At 36.1% G+C, this 16,991-nt stretch overlaps 1 protein-coding gene across 3 annotated transcripts in view; it reads left to right on the top strand.

Moving 5' to 3' along the window:
• Positions 1–16,991, top strand: part of LRCH1 (leucine rich repeats and calponin homology domain containing 1) — a 242,002-nt gene that overhangs the window by 135,443 nt on the left and 89,568 nt on the right. For all 3 annotated transcript variants that reach the window (XM_027848157.1, XM_027848158.1, XM_027848159.1), the window contains exon 3: positions 10,512–10,638. In XM_027848157.1, the coding sequence (XP_027703958.1) occupies positions 10,512–10,638 (127 nt within the window). The remainder of the gene's footprint in view (positions 1–10,511; positions 10,639–16,991) is intronic.

Genomic DNA, 16,991 nt, shown 5'->3' with positions numbered 1-16,991 from the left:
ACCGTGCCTAGCACACAGTGAGTACTTGATAAATATTTGTTGATTGATTGATGATATATCAAGTCTGGAACCTAGGATCTAGGGGATTTTATTGATTTCTAGATCCCATACTGATCTCTACCTTAACTTTTGGTGCCTGCTATCTATACCACTTTTTTTTTTGATAATTTATCATATGATGCCTTGTGGTGTTACCTTGTCATACAGTATAAATTGTGTACTTGTGATATATTTATCTTCTTAACTAGATTGTAAACTTCTGGTGTACCACATGTAGTCACTTACCCTTCTCTTGACTCCCCCTTATCAAACACTAAGAAATACAGTGAGAATTGAATGATTGGAGAGATGAATCAAAGACCAAGGGACTTGAGATTTAATACTTCTTCCACCGACAAAAACAAGAATTGGAAAAGTTTGGTTCCAGTCTTTACCAGTGTCAAAAAAAAATGTAGTTAATGTGACAAGATACAGCCATATAATGCCTAAAGCCTTACTGGCAAGGATCTTAACTAATTCTATGTTTGGAACTTTCTTTCTTGGAAAACTCCATAATTTGGGAATAGGATAATGGTTTGAATGGTAGACTGAGGCAAATAGAGACCCAAAAATTCAGAGTATTTCAATTGAATGTGTCTATAATTTGAATGCTAATAAGACATTGTAAAAATGTAGATGGCAGTGTGATAATTTGTGGTATCGTGAGGCAGATGCTAGATATATGTAATATGATTGGATGAATTCTAGTGCTGGATAAAAAATAATAGAAATTGAAAAGAGATTTTCCATGTCAAGGATCTCCACACAAAGTTGAATCTGCATTAGCACTGTAACCGAAGGGCAGTTTTATCACCGGAATCGTAATTCATAGATTTAGAGCTGGAAGGGATTAAGAGGCCATATAGCCCAGCCTCCCCATTTTATAGATAAGGGAACTTGAGGCCCAGAGAAGTTAAGGGACTTGTCTGAGGTCAAACAAGTAAAGGCTCTAATTCTTATGCTTAGATGGTGGACCACCAGGCCTTACTACCTGCCCTGCCACTGAGTTCTGGGGACCACCAGGCCTTACCATTTATTCTACTGTTTTGTCCTGCAGATCCCCAAGTATTGCCATTTATCCTAATAGGCAAAGACCCCTGGGACTTCCCTTCTCCTGTACTGGTACATCCTGTGGGCCATTGGGCCTTTCCACCTAACCTGTAGTTGAATCCTCCCAAATGTGTCTCTCCATTAAAGGACAAAGTCTTCTAAAACAGTAACTGTCTTATTTTTCTGTTTGGATCCTCTTTATTTAGCACAGTGTTTGGCAAATACCTTAATATTCTTTAAAAAATTCATTCATTCCTTGTAGTGACCAGTTTGGTTCCTATGGAACAAATCATGATACATACTTCCCTGCGGTGGTGGGGTGGAAGGGAGGTAGTGCTATAATCACAGAATGTTGCATATGCTGCCATATATAGTTTGTTTTGTTGGTTTTGCTGAAACAATTTTCTTTTTTACAAGGATGGGTTTTTTGGAGGGGAGGTAGGGGAGAGATGTTGTAGCAGTATATGTCTGGGAAATGAATGTGAAAGCAAAAGCTTTAATAAAATTTTTACAAATAAGATTAACAAACAAAAGAACTCAAAACCATGGTAGGCAGTTAATCATCTGGCCATAAGAAAGGGACCAAAACTAGGAGCTTAATCCCCAATGCAAATAACTTCTTATAATCAGCCACCGTTTAATCTGTGCATCAGTATTAAAGAGCAGTTGACTGTGGCTTAGATTTCTTGAAGACTGATTTAATAGTTAGCCTCTTAATGAGTAACTGTTTCAACCGTGCAAACACAAAATATAAAACCATCACTGTTCTCAAGGGTTTTGCTGGGAGGAGTGTCAGGTAAATTTTATTATTACTACTGCACAGAGAGCATCCTCTAGTAGCAATCGTTTTGCTGTAGCTCTTAAGAAGAAAAAGGGAATGTACAAGTTCAGAAGTAATTTAGAGGAAATTAAAAAAAAAAAAACTCATCTTGCATGGGGGAAAATCTGGTCCATTTTGTCAGTTTGCCCTAAGGGAAGTAGGAGAGGAAATGGATTGACTAAATGATTGAGAAAGGTCAAGTTGTCACTGACTTGAATAGTGTGAAGTTTATTAACAACAAATATTTGTTGTAGTGGTTACTAAAAGACTTGGATGCAAAGTGAATTTAAATATTTTAAGCAGTAGTTTATTTATACTCTGGGAAGGTTTATGGACTGATACTGTGGGAAACTGTTTCTGTTGCAACAGCCCAAATATGGTGCAGGTATGCATAGTGGAAAGGCTTGGGCAGCTCTAGTAATAAGCCTAAAGTTGGAGTTTCTTTAAACATTCACTGTGTTTTTACTGTTAACTGAGTTGTTCTGCCTAAGTAAATCCTCTACTTTCTCTAAGCAAGGATATTGTTGTTTGATCTGAGAGCCATTCCCAAGATGTGAACTAGTTTTAAAGCACACTTGAGTTTGACCCAGGTTGTCAAAATCACGCTGGTTCAAAGTGCTACCAAACTCATAGTTCTATAATTTAAGAAAAGAAGGAAGAAGAAAGGTAGGAGAGGGAGGGAGGGGAGAGAGAGAGAGAGAGAGAGAGAGAGAGATGCAGTTTCAAAGTTGTCTTACAAAATGGGAAATTCTAGAGTCTTTTATAATTCTTTTAACATCAAATTCAAATTAGAGGCGTTAAATATAATGTATTTTTACCATGTATACAATAACCATGTACATAATAATTATGGTTGATCTTTTTTGTCCATGCGTTTTAAAATCTGTTTGTGTAGAATTTCTTAATTACACCACTGAGTGTGGAAAATGCAGTTTTTTTTAAAATGTTGAATTATTTTTAGGTACGGTATGGTTGACTTATGGTATGGTTGTTGTCTTTCATTCTCAAAGAGGACCAAAATGACATCATTATGTTGGAGTCAAGATGCAGTGTGTCCAACTATGACTGATTAGACCAATACAAACTTGGAAGGCTCTACCACAGGTTGGGCACAAATAGTCCATAAAAACAATTGATGTGATATCACTAAATTTGCACATCTCATGTTTCTTTTGAACTACTGCAATTCTGCTTTGCTCATAGAGCATGGTGATGTGGACACATCATGCTGGGCAGTCCTTTGCCAATGTCTCCCATGTCTCACAACTGATTCCAAAGTTCTTCAGAGAGACATTGCGAGTGTCCTTCTGTCACTTCTTCTGACCACTATGTGAGCACCTGCCTCATATGAGTTTTTCATAAAATAGTTTTTTAGCTAAATGTGTGTTTTGTACTGTAACAACATGACCAGCCCATTGGAGTCACACTCTCTGCAGTAGAGTTTGAATGCTTGGCAGTTTAGCTCCAGAAAAGACCTGGGTGTCTGGTACCTTGTCTTGTCAAGTGATCTTCAGAATCTTCCTAAGACAATTCAAATGGAAATGATTCAGTTTCCTGGCATGGTATTGGTAGATTATCCAGGTTTCACAGACATCCAACAGTGAGGTCAGCACAATGGCTCTGTAGACCTTCAATTTTTTAGGTAGCCTAATACCTCTTCTCTCCCACACTTTCTTTCAGAATCTCCCAAACGCTGCTTTCTTTATCACTTCATACAGAGATTTTCATTTTTCTCAAATTCTTCATAGTATCATTTCTTATGGCATAATAATATTACATTACATTTTTATGTAATCATAGTTTGTTCAGTTATCCACCATTGTACTTCTTAAATAGGTTTATGATAATAACTGGCTATATGATATTTTCTTGGTTTCCATTTACAACTCATACTGTAGGCTTCAATCTTTCTTAAACTCCACTATTCTGTGCTGCAAACCAAACATTACAGATATGAATAGTCATGCAAAACACATTTCTTTATTTATATGTTCCCCAAAAAACAAGCAAGGAAAAGAAAGAGAAGAAAATATGCTTCAATCTCTACTCTCAGTCTATTAATTCTCTATCTGGTGGTGAATAGCATGGTTCATCATGAGTCCCTTGACCCTCAAATTAAATTGTAGGATGGGATTTCACTTTGAATTTAGTATATATTTAGTATATATTTGAATTTCATGTGTATCTGTATTTGTACACACACACACACACACACACATAGATATATACATATCTATATATAGATATATGTATATATCTAGATATATATATATATCTAGATAGATAGATATATGTATATATCTAGATAGATATATGTATATATCTAGATAGATATATGTATATATCTAGATATATAGATAGATATATGTATATATGGGCAGCTAGTTGGCAGCAGTGAATAGAATGCATAGTCTGAAGTGAGGAAGATTCATCTCTCTGATTTTAAATATGGCCTCAGATTTACTAGCGGTGTGACCCTGGTCAAGTCACTTAACTCTTGTTTGCCTCTGTGTCCTCATCTGTAAAATGAGCTACAAAAGGAAATGGCAAATTACTCCAGTTTCTCTGCCAAGAAGATCCCAAATGGAGTCACAAAGAGTTGGACATGACTGAAAACAACTGTAGCTGTATATATATATATATATATATACATATACACACACACATATATACATACATATATATGTGTGTGTGTGAACTTGTTTTGAATATACATGTATATCATTTAAAATCATCAGCTAGGCATTTGGTTTACTTAGGTTCCTTAAATTCCTACTTTCAGATGCAAGATTAGGATAGTCTTTCAAAATGTCAATCAGTATAACCAAATTCCAAAAATCAAATAAAATGGGCAATATCTAGTTACCTGAAAATAGTTCAGGACATATTCTACTTAAGTAGACAGCGAATCTGAACTAATTTCTTACTGTAGAATAAAACTAATTTTAACTTGATTCTTTAGTATAACAAATATTTAATATCATAAAATTCCCTTCTCCAATTTACTATTTTCTGCTAAAAATCTGTAGGAAGAAAAGGACAAAGATGATTTAGCCAGTTCATAATTAAATTTATTCCCCAGTACAGAGGGAAAACATTATGATTACTATTTAACTTAATGTCAGTTGACATATTCTTAGGAAATTCAAACTAATTTTAATAGTAGCCTATGTGTTGCATAATTAGTAAAGGATAGCTACTTCCTGGGATTATATATTACATTCTGAAGCTAAATTATTTAATAAGTAAAGTATAACAATTTTTGATTATGTTACTAATGCTTTCATCTCTTGCTTGCTGTGGATAAAGATGATCAGGCATACTGGTACCCTTTGCTTTATGGAACTGACAAGTTTCCATTCATTTTTCGCTCCAAAATGAATTTCTTTTAAGTGAACTCTCTTTTCCCCTTTACTTTCATTGCCACATAGAGGAGTTTGTATTTGATCCTACTTGTGCTTTAGGAAACTAATTTTGGTGGCTTTATTGGAAAAAAAATTGGAGTGAGAGAGACAGAAGACATGGAGGCCAATTAGGAAGCCATTGTACTAGTACAGGTGATAGGTGATAAGGACATAAAGGGCATAAACCTTCAATTATATTTATCTGTGTACAAATTTTATCTCTCTTTTAGAATATAGGCTCTTTGTGTACAAGGACTAGGGTTTTGCTTTATTTTTAAAGTGTATGGCTAATACCTACCATAATGTCTTGAAGGTAACAGGTAGTTAGTAAATGTTTTAACTTGAATTCTTGCATATTTTAGAATATCTAGAAACAAGACATTGTATGAGCATTGACTTATTCAAATCTTGACTCAAATTAAATTGATGAAACTGTAAATAATTTTAAACATTTAAACATCTCATATCATTAATCTGATTAAAAGAATGATCATTTGACTTCAGTTCTGTGATGCCTTTAGAGAAGTTCAGGGAAAGGTACTAAGATAGATCACATTGTATTAGAAATTTTCTTAGTACTGGCCTTTTCTCTGCCTCTTTGATCCAGATAGAACTTGGCTTCTCTTTGAAAAATGAGGTCTAAGGATGATTCCATGGAAGTCTTGCCTTACATTGTCCACCCTAGTAGTAAGGGTAAGATGTTGGCAATGCTTTTCTAGTCCTGCAGTCTGAGCTTCCCCCATGAAGAGACATCCAGCCCCCCTCTACCACCTTCTTCCTAAAATCTACCTTCCTGGCTCTGTCTGAGAAACTCTCTTCTCCTATCTGTTATCTAACAGAAAGCTGCATCTGGGGAAGTGCTCCAAGGTTAGCTGAGTGACAGACTGAGTCAAGTCATTAACAAGCATTTATTAAGAGATTATTGTATGTGAGGCACTATGACCTCAAGGAGTTTACATTCTACTATAAGAGATGACATGTAGGGGCAGCTAGGTGGTGCAGTGGATAGAGCTTCAGCCTTGGATTCAGGAGGACCTGAGTTCAAATGTGGCCTCAGACACATAACACTAGCTACATGACTCTGGGCAAGTCACTTAACTCCATTGCCTAACTTAAAAAAAAAGAGAGAGAGAGATAACATGTAGATATATAAGTATATACATAACATATAGAAAATGAACACAAAGTAGTTTGGGAAGGAAGTGCTCTAGCACTTGAGGGAATCAGTGAAGATTTCATGTAGAAGGTGATACTTGGGCTAAGTCTTGAAAAAAAACCCAAAGATACCAAGAGGCAGAAGTGAGGATAGGGAATAGTCAGTACAAACATATAGAGGTGGAAGATGGGGTTTCATGTGAACAGGACAACAAATAGACAAATATGGCTGAATTTACATATTATGTGGAGGGGAGTAATGTGTAAGAAGACTGGAAAGGTAGCAAGGGGCCAGATTTTAAAAAGCTTTAAATGTCAGAGGAGTTAATATTTGAACCTAGACATAATAGGAAACCAGTCGAGTTTATTGAGTAGGGAAATGGACCTAATTACACTTGAGGAAAATATTACTTTGGGTATATGGAGGATGCATTAGAGTGGGAAGAGTCGAATCAATAAGCATTTATTAAATGCCTACTATGTGCTGAGCATTGTGCTAGGGATGCAAAGCAAGGCAAAAAGTAATCCCTGCTCTCAGTCAAGTTTGAGGTTTGAGGTAGGGAGTCCAAATAAGCTATTATAACAGGTCAGGGGTGGGGAACCTGAGGGCCTAAACCACATGTGGCCTTCTAGGTCCTTGGGTGCAGCTTTTTGACCGAGTCTAAGTTTTACAGAACAAATCCTTTTATTAAGGGGATTTGTTCTGTGAAGTTTGGATTCAGTCAAAAGGCTGCACCCGAGGACCTGGAGGGCCACATGTGGCCTCAAGGCTGCAGGTTCCCCACCCCTGGTCTAGGCAAAATGTGATGAGGGCCTCCAGCTACATGGTGATTGTGCGAGTAAACAAGAATAGACATGCAAGAGATGTATAGATAGAAACAATAAGCTTTGGCAATTGTTTGGATACATGGGGCAAAGCAAGAATGAGGAGCTGGGGAGACCAAGATTATGAACCAGACAGATGGTGCCCAGACATAGGAAACAGACAATAGGAAAGTTTGAAAGGTGAGTGAGTTTGAGGGCAAAGATAGTGAGTTCTGTTTTGGACATAAAATTTGGGAAGCTTATTGTTGTCCAGTTTGATATGTCTAGCTAGTAGTTAGCAATGTGAGAGTGGGAACTCCAGAAAGATCTAAGCTCAATATATACATCTAGGAATCAACAATATAGTGCGGATCACTGGAACTAGGGGAGCTATAGAAACTGTTAAAACTGCGAATGTTACCAAGTGAGAGAATGTAAAGAGAAGAGAGGAAAGGGCCTAATCAGGGACTGTGAGTTTAATTTGAGTATTCTTCCTTAATGGCAAATCATACATGCCATTTGCTAGGGGGTAGGGACTGGGAAAGGAGAAGGAACAGCCAGGAATTGGAAAAACCCCTGCCCTTTTTCTTCCTCCAAGGGACCATATTGGAGAGTTCTTTTAAAGTCAAATGAGATATTATATGTACAGTGTTTTGCAATGCAAAGTGCTATATATAAGTGCTGGCTGTTGTTACTATTATTTAAAATTCAAATATATCTTAAGAAATTTAATCTCATCAATTATTCAAATGATGATGAATGTGAACCTTTTGAGGGCTTTTTTTTTTTAACTGTCATGGGCTACTTAATGAAATCATCAGGATACCTAAAACCTGAGACTGCTGGAATAGAAATTTTAATCTAATAAGGGAGGTGGTAAAGGGAAGGTGTGAGTTGATAGATTGATCAGACATATTTGATCAGACACATAGGAGTCAAGTACTGAGAACCTTTTTAATCTTGATGGGAAGGTGAGAGAGTGGGGATGAGATGGGTAAAAATATTCTTCATGTATTGTTTTATATATGACTACCTGTTGAAATCAAGGCCCAGCTAAGGTACCAACTCTTCCATAAAGCCCTCTATGATTCTTCGAAGTGAGATTGCTCCCTCCTTCCTCAAATTTTCTTAGAACATTTTGTTGATCTCTTATTTGCCTTTATCACGTTCTGCCTTATATGTCATTTATGTACATTTTGATCCCCTGGTAAAAGTATAAGCTTTTAGAATGTGTGAACCATCTAAGAACTGTGCCTCTCAGCACCCTTTGTCTCCTTTTCCACTTCTCTGCCACTGTGCTCCAAAGGGGACCATAAAGGCCTGAAGGCCATTTTATATTTTTCTTTGTTTCATAGACCCTAGCCAAAGAAAGCATCCAGCTTCTGACATGATTAGTTTCTCTGTACTTGGGGATGTTGGTTATCGGGAAGTAGCCCCAGCCTGCCGCCAAAGCCTCTGCATCATAGGAGAATCTGCCAGAGCTTTTGTTATGATGGCATATATGACTCGCCTAGGATCATTGCCACACTACAGAATGACAGCAAAGTAGGATTTAGTGGACACTTACAAGTCGTCTGACTGTGAAAGGCAGTAGTGTAGTAGAAAGAGTGCTGAACCAGAACTGAGAAGACCGGGGTTCAAACTGTGGCAGCAATTCTGATTCCACCCTTTGTTAGGAATGTGATCTTTATCCAATAACTTAGTTTCTGAACCTAGGTTATTAACACGTTAGAAGCAAAAATGAGTCCTTGGTGGGGAGGAAGTTGAGGTAAATGACTGAGAATTTTGGATCATCTCTGGGTTTTATTTATCCGTGTTGTTTCCTGGTGCTTCACACAACTGAGAGTCGATTGTAGAAAGTTGGCAGCCCGCTGCATTAGAGGGGAAATGGGGCAAAGCGTCTGGCAGGGAGAATATCAGAGGAGGCCTCTGCGACCACTTCTGGGAACCAAATAATTTCTCTTGTAGCAGGCATAATTTTTGCTTTCAGGTCAGATCTGAGGAGTTATGTTTCTTGTTTCTTTTTTAACGATACTTCTCTTGAGGCTTCAATATAGGCTTTAGCTGTAGTGGCTCCATGATGATAGGATAATAGGTAGAGAGCTGGAACAAAGGAGGAACTTGAGAGGCCCTCCAGTCAAGACTCCTTCATTTTACGGGTGAGGCAATGACTTGACAAAGGTCACGCAGCTATAAAGTAGCAGGGGCAGGATTGGGACCTCAGTTCTTTGGCTCCAAATAAGATGATTTTCCCAATATATCACACTGCATGTCTGGTTTTAGTAGAGACCCTAGCTCTTAGGTGTCAGAAATTGGCCTACTTTTCAGTGAACTATGGTCCTTTCCTCACTATTTCTGACTTAGATGAAAAAAAATGTGCATTTTCATGTTTACTAAACATATTTGCCCCAACTTGAATTTTTTCTGTATGTTATCAGGGAAGAACAGTATATGCTACCTTCTGGTTGGTCTTGGCTGTCTGGATATACTGTCAAAAATGGGTGCAGGCTGATAAAATGAGTTTTGTGTCTTTGAGAATAGCAGTGTTTCATGTATAACCTATGTCAAATTGCTTGCCTTCTCAACGAGGGGGATGGGGAGGGAGAGAATTTGGACTCAATTTTAAAAATGAATATTGGAAAAAAGAATGTTGAAAATTGTTTTCATGTGTAATTGGAGAAAAATAAAATATTAGGTTTTTTTTTTTTAAAGAGAATAGCAGTGATGTTTTTCAGTGTGGGAAGAAGAGATGATGATGATGATGGTGTTGGTGAAAAATGTATACAGCACTTACTATGTGCCAGGCACTGTGCTTAGTGCTTCATAATTATTATTTCATTGGGTCCTCACAACAACTCTGTGAGGTAGGTGCTGTTATTGTCCCCGTTTTCTGAAGAGGAGACTAAGGCAAACAGGGTCATGCATCTAGTAAGTGTTGGAGGCCAGATTTGAACCCAAGTCTTCTTGACCCCAGGCTCAGCACTCTATCCACTGTGCTGCACCCCTCCAAATGTGCTTCTATTTGGTGTTTAAATAAAACTTTTAAAAATAAATAGCTTCAACTTTGTCTTCCCAAAGTTATTCTTTTTTTTTGAATACTTGCCATGTAAACTGCTAGCATATCCAGAAAAGATTAACTTTATAAACTGCTGCTTTCATTTCCAGATGATAACTCACATAAACATATGGCATAATATAAGCTGAATTTTTTATTTATATTATTCCGTTTCTTGTTGCAGTCGCAATCAGCTGTCATCGTTGCCGGCCTGCCTGTGTGGTCTCCCTCTCAAAGTCTTAATTGCAAGTAACAACAAGCTTGGGTCTCTTCCAGAAGAGATAGGTCAGCTCAAACAGTTAATGGAATTGGTATGTTACTGATTTGAATGTTGTGATGTTTGGTGATTGCTGTTTTTACTAATTACAGCTTACACAAGAATGCAAAAGGTTCCTTGTTACAATCAGGTATTCTACTGTCTTTTGACCTTGAATTCCTTGAGCTCTTCAAGGACATCAGATATTAAATTTAAATTCAGTCATCTTTGCCTTAATGGAGAAGATATTGCCATTCATTAAAGAAGTTTATGAGTTTTTGAGATTATTTTTGAGGGCAAAATAGTTTATAAATCATTTAAATACAAACCTATCTTCTTTATAAATATACATATCAAGATCATATCTTGTTTACATATAGTTATGCTAGGTGACAGAAAGGACAGCTTTAATTACCGTTAGATTTTTAAAAATCATGGCTCCAAAAAAAAATCTGAAAAATAACTGTACTCAGTAGTAAGGACTAGAACCAATGGGTAGCAGTAGACTGTAGGAATCTGAGACCAGGTTAGAAGTGTGGTACCATATTGTCAAGTTTTATTGCTCCTCTGCTTTCACTTAAGAAGTTTCCAGAGGAAGAAGCTACTCATCTGGAGGCAGCAGAATGCAGTGGAAACACTGATAGCTTAGTAATCAAAGAACTTGAATTCAAATCTAAGCTCTCTCATTTACTATGTGACCCTATACAAGTTACTTAACCTGTGTACCTCAGTTTCTTTATCTGTAAACAGAGAAAGTTGTGCTCCGTGACTTCTAAAGTCCTTTTCAGCTCTACATCTATGATCGATGAGCTAATTCAAGTGAGTGAATATCCAGAGGCTCAACTTGACTTTGAATCCTAATTGTTTCCAAGTTTACTAAGAAGTTGCTGTTTTTATCTTAAAAAACAAACAAAATCAAAAGAACTCAATTAGTTGATTTGAATAAATCCAGAAACAACCTTTAACGAACCCAGTAAGGATATCCTTTGTAAGAAGTTGACAAACAGTCCATAAGATCTGATGTCAAAAAGTGATTGTTGGGTGAAGCTTAGACCAGGTATTTTCAAACCAAATAAGAGGATTGATAGGTTAAATTCTCCTGTTATTCAGGGGACATACCTCCACTATCAGAAAACTAATGAGATTAATTTGGGGTCCTTAGATATTGCACACTCTCATACAATAGAATTAGGGCAGTAGAATTAAATGTCATCTACCATTTGTGCTATTGGATATACCAGTTTATATGCTGAGTAGATGTAGAATCCCAGACCTTAAGAAAAATCCTCAAACTCATGAGACTGAGGGATTTCCTTATTACCTTGTCAGCTGGTGTGCAGGCATAACATCAGTGATGTATGAGCACTGCCTCTCTATCCAAGGCAGTATGTAAGCATAGGGACCGTGCCTAGGGACTAGGAAGGATTTTGAGTCCATTCAGAGTGCTATAGGGACAATCCTAACATCATCCTCTATGAACAAGACATGCCAACAATGAGCAAAATATGCAGGAACACAAATGTACCATGTAGACTACTAAACTCTAGAGCCCTAGGTTTGGTAAGTTATATTTTGGCTAATAAAAATTATGCAAACATATCTCAAGGTGCTATTCCAATGCATTCTCTTCCAGTAAATCTGGCAAAAATCTAATGTCAATAATTTAATTGTGATAAAAATAGCAGAGACAAATCAAGCAAGGGAATCTTTCTTAGGCCTCTTCCCCACCCCATGCACAAAAAGGAGGCAATCTCCTAAAGACTCCCACACCAGTGTGTAAGGGAACGACTGTCTGGGGAATGCATGCTTCAGGCTCTTATAGCTCTGGCTCCCAGCAAACAGTCAATCAGATCTGATGTCCATAACCCCAACCCTAAATTTCACTCCTCTGGCTCCACTGGGTGGGTCCTGATCCCTCTCTGCATCACCTTTAGCACAAGTTTAGCATATTGTGATCCCAAAGCTATCCTTAGCTCTCTCTTCTTAGCCATCGTTCCCTGCATGTTTTCCTTCTGAAAGTGCTGTTTGTTGCTGCTTTTTACCAAGTCTCTGTTGCCATGGGCTGGACCTATGACTGATGCTTAATACTGCTCCAGGAATCATTAGCCCATTTTCAACTCATTGGTTAGTCAAGCCTACACAAGTGTGGCTGACAGAGTTCTCACTCATGCAACTGCTAAGATTGTATATACTCACCTTGCTGCCTTTCCTCCCCACCCCCAGACAGAAAAAAGTAGCTGGGTCAGAGTGAGTAAATTCCTTTCACTTCTTCCCTGTCCCAGAATAAAGGTTGTATACAACATCCTCATGCAGTGCATACTTCCTGCTGAATCCTTCTTACGCTTGGAATAACTATGTTGCTTTTCATTTGCCCCTTTTAATTCCCATCACACCCTGTGCAGATAGTGCTGATGCCATGCAAATAGACTTGAATTTTAACATGCTTCCAAGAGGTACTTAGTAGCCCCATAGTGGGAGAGGTAGAGGTGCCCTGTATTCTAGCACAAAGTCATTGCTTCCCTTAAACTCTCATCCCAGTGGAAAATTTGCAATCCCTAGAAATCCTACCAGGGATATAGGCACAGTATGTAGGTGTACACCAAAACGTTCATTAATTTGTACGTAGCATACATATTACATAATAATCCTAGATTCATAAACTGCCTACACATAATTAGTACACAGCATCTGATATTAGAGTTGTATATAGTGTGCTGGATACATCAATCACATATACTTCATAGCAAAGTTGCATACATTAGACCAAAAGCATAATGTGTAAATACATAGCACCTAACATCACCTAGTAAAATTGGATCTTTTCATCAGTTCTGTAGTTAGTACAGACATTGCCTTTATCACCCATGATTATCAGTATTGATCGCCGCACATAAGCATGTTTGATCTTGTGTAATCTACTTTTATTCCTTAGCTTAATAGAACTTTAATTGTGGTTAGTTCACCACAAAGTTGGCCCTCCTTATTTAGAGGAACTACAGGAAAAAAATCCCAACATTATTTTCCATAAATTTCTTTCATCTCAGACTTGTTGCTTGAAATAATATAGGCACTGTAATTAATTGTATCAAACTATTTTTAGCAAATATTTAAAAGAAAATTCTGTGCAGAGCCTGAAGTAATTCTAGATTTATGGTAAGAAGCCTACATTAGGGTTGCCCCAGTCTTTATCAGCAGTTATTAGACCTAAAGAGTTTTCTGTCCCCCTCCCCCATATTGACTTCCTTCTTTAAAAAATTTATATTAATGGGTTTTTTGTTTTTATATTAAAAACATTTTCAGATTACTCAGACTTCCTGAAAGGTCTTTTATAACAAAGTAAAATGGTTAAGTAAAATTAATGATACAGCAATCTCATCTGAAAGCACATGCAACATTCCACATCTATAGCACTCCTCACCTCTATTTAAAAAAGTAACAGTAATGTATTTTCTCTCCCTCCCACTCCCTACCTTTTAGGGAAACAAAAGAAGGGGAAAACAAATCTCTTCTAACAAATATGTGTAATCAAGCAAAACAAATTCCATAAAAACATACATGTTGCATTATGCATCCTAAATCCATCACTTCTTTGTAATGGATAGCTTTTTTTTCATTGGTCCTCTGGAATCATGAATGGTCATTGTATTGAGCTTAGTTCTTACAGCTTTACAAGTCATTTGTTTTTACAATATTATTATTATGTGAAATGTTCTTCTGTTCCTACTCATTTCATCCTTTATCAATTTATAAAAGTCCTCAAATTGTTTGTTTTTAATAATACTGATGCTAACCTAATTTTTTTTATAGTTCTGCTTATATCACTTTGTGGAAGCTCATGATTTTTTGAAATCTTCTATTTCCTCATTTGTTACACTACAATAGAATTCCATCACATTCATATACCACATCTTATTCAGCCATTCCTCAGTTAATGGATATCCCCTTAGTTTCCAGCTTTTTGCCACCTTGAGAAGATCTACTGTATATAAAAAAAAAAGCATGAGACCTTTTCTTATTTTTTAAATCCCTTTTGTGTATAGTTCTGGCAGTGGTATGTATAACTGGGTATTATTTAGTAACTTTTTGCTATAATTCCCAATTACTTTCCAGAAGAAGTGTATCCATTGATGGATGGACCAACAGTGCACCACTATGCCTGTTTTCTCCTACTTTGTCAAAAACATTTATCATTTTCCTTTTCATCATCACTGGTATTCTGAGTGTGAGGTTGAAATCTCAGAATTGTTTTAATTTGCATTTTTCTAATGGGTAGTGATTTGGAGCGTTTTCATATGACTATTAATCTCTTGGATTTTTTCAGTTGAGAACTGTCTGCTCGTATCATTTAATAATTTATCAGCCAGCAAATGGCTCTTTCTCTTAGTTCCTTATAGGTTTTGAGAATGAGACCTTTATAATATAAACTTACTATAAAGATTTCCCCCGAGCTAATTGCTTCCCCTTTTAATCTTAGCTTTATTCGATTTGTTTATGCAATCCCTTTTTAATTTAATATAATCAGAATTACCCATTTTGTCTTCTGTTAGTCTCTCTAGTTTATGTTTAGTCAGAAACTTTTCTATTCATATATCCAACAGGTAAAAATTTCTTTATTTCTCTAATTTGTTCATGATGTGACCTTTTATATGTAGATCACCTATCCATTTAGAGCTTGTCTTAATATAAGATGTTGATCTACATCTAATTTCTTTCATATTGCTTCCAATTTTTTCCATAAATTTTGTCAAATAATGAGTTCTTATCCCACTAAGGTCTTTGTGTTTGTCAGATACTAGGGTGTTAGATGCATTTGCCTCTATTTGTTATATACCTAATATCATCAGTCTCTACTTTTTAACCAGTACCAAATTGTTTTTAATAATGACTACTGTGTTATATACTGTATAGTATAGTTTGAAGTCTAGCATGCTAGGCCCCTTTTGTTTACATTTATTTTCATTATTTCTTTTGAGATTCTTAACCATTTTCACTTTCTATATGGATTTTGTTATTATTTTTTTCTGGTGGTCCTTAAGTAGTTTGATTGGTGTGGCATAAAATAAGTAAATTAATTTACATAGTATTGTCATTTTTATTAAATTGGCTTACCATACTTCTCAGCAATTAATATTTTCCCAGTTATTTAAAGCTATATTTATTTGTCAAAGGTGTTTTATAGTTGTGTTTTTATAGTTCTTGTGTGTATCTTAGAAAATAGACTTCCAATTATTTTAAGCATTCTGTAGTAAATCTAAGTGGAATTTTTCTATCTCTTTCCTCTTTCCTACTAGAAATATTGATGTTTTGTGTGGATTTATTTCAAGCCCTATAAGTTGGTTCAAGTTTTTTTTTTCAATTAATTTTTATTGATTCTTTAGGGTTCTTTAAGTACTACAACATATCTTCCAAAAGTAATGATTTTATTTCTTCTTTACTATGGTTATTTCTTCAATTTCTTTTTTTTGGGGGGGGGCGGGGGGTGCTTATTGCCAGAGCCAGCATTTTTAGTACAATGTCAAGTAGAAGTGATAGCAAGGGAAATTCTTGTTTCATCCCTGAATTTATTGGAAAGGATTCTAGCTTATCTTCATTGTAAATAATGATAGCTCTTGGTTTTAGATATAAACTGTTTATCATTTTAAGGAAACAGTCCTTTACTCCTATTTTGTAGATTGTTTATTTTAACAGAAAGCGAATTGTATTTTGTTAAACCTTTTGCATCTATAGATATAATTATTATTTTGTTTTTTATTACTGTATAGTTAATTGAGGTTATAGTTTTCCTAATATTAAACCAACCCTGAAATCCTGGCATCAGTCCAACCTGGTCATGAGGTATGTAGTCTTTGTGTTATCTTTTTTTGACCTTCTTGCTAACATTATATTTAAAATTTTAAAGAAAAAAAAAAACCCAGATTGCCTATAAGAACAATTAGAATTCTTTAAGGAAATGATGTGGTTTTTTTTTTTTTTTTTTTTGGCTAGGCAGTGGGGTTAAATGTCTTGCCCAGGGCACACAGGTAGTAAGTGTTATGTGTCTGAGGCCACATTTGAACTCAGGTCCTCCTGAATCCAGGGCTGGTACTCTATCCACTGTGTCACCTAGCTGCCCCAAAATGATATGTTTTAAAAAGTATTATAAAACAAATGAGAGCTATAGAGCATTGGGAAAAGGATCAGTAGCTTAATTGAAGAGATATAAAACCTTACCCTAGTAACAACTTCCCTAAAAATAAGAATAAACCAAATGGAAATTAATTACTCCAGGAGTCAAGAAGAATATTTAAAACAAAGTTAAAAGAAAGAGAAAATAATGGTAAACAGATCAAGGAGAGATAACTTATAAATCATAAGATTAACTGAAATACATGGCTAAAAAGGAAACTGAATATCATACTTCAAGAAATC

The sequence above is a fragment of the Vombatus ursinus genome, unplaced genomic scaffold, assembly GCF_900497805.2.
Source record: "Vombatus ursinus unplaced genomic scaffold, bare-nosed wombat genome assembly UNPS02005659.1, whole genome shotgun sequence".
In the NCBI taxonomy this organism is placed as follows: Eukaryota; Metazoa; Chordata; class Mammalia; order Diprotodontia; family Vombatidae; genus Vombatus; species Vombatus ursinus.
This window is presented reverse-complemented; position numbering and strand designations above follow the sequence as displayed.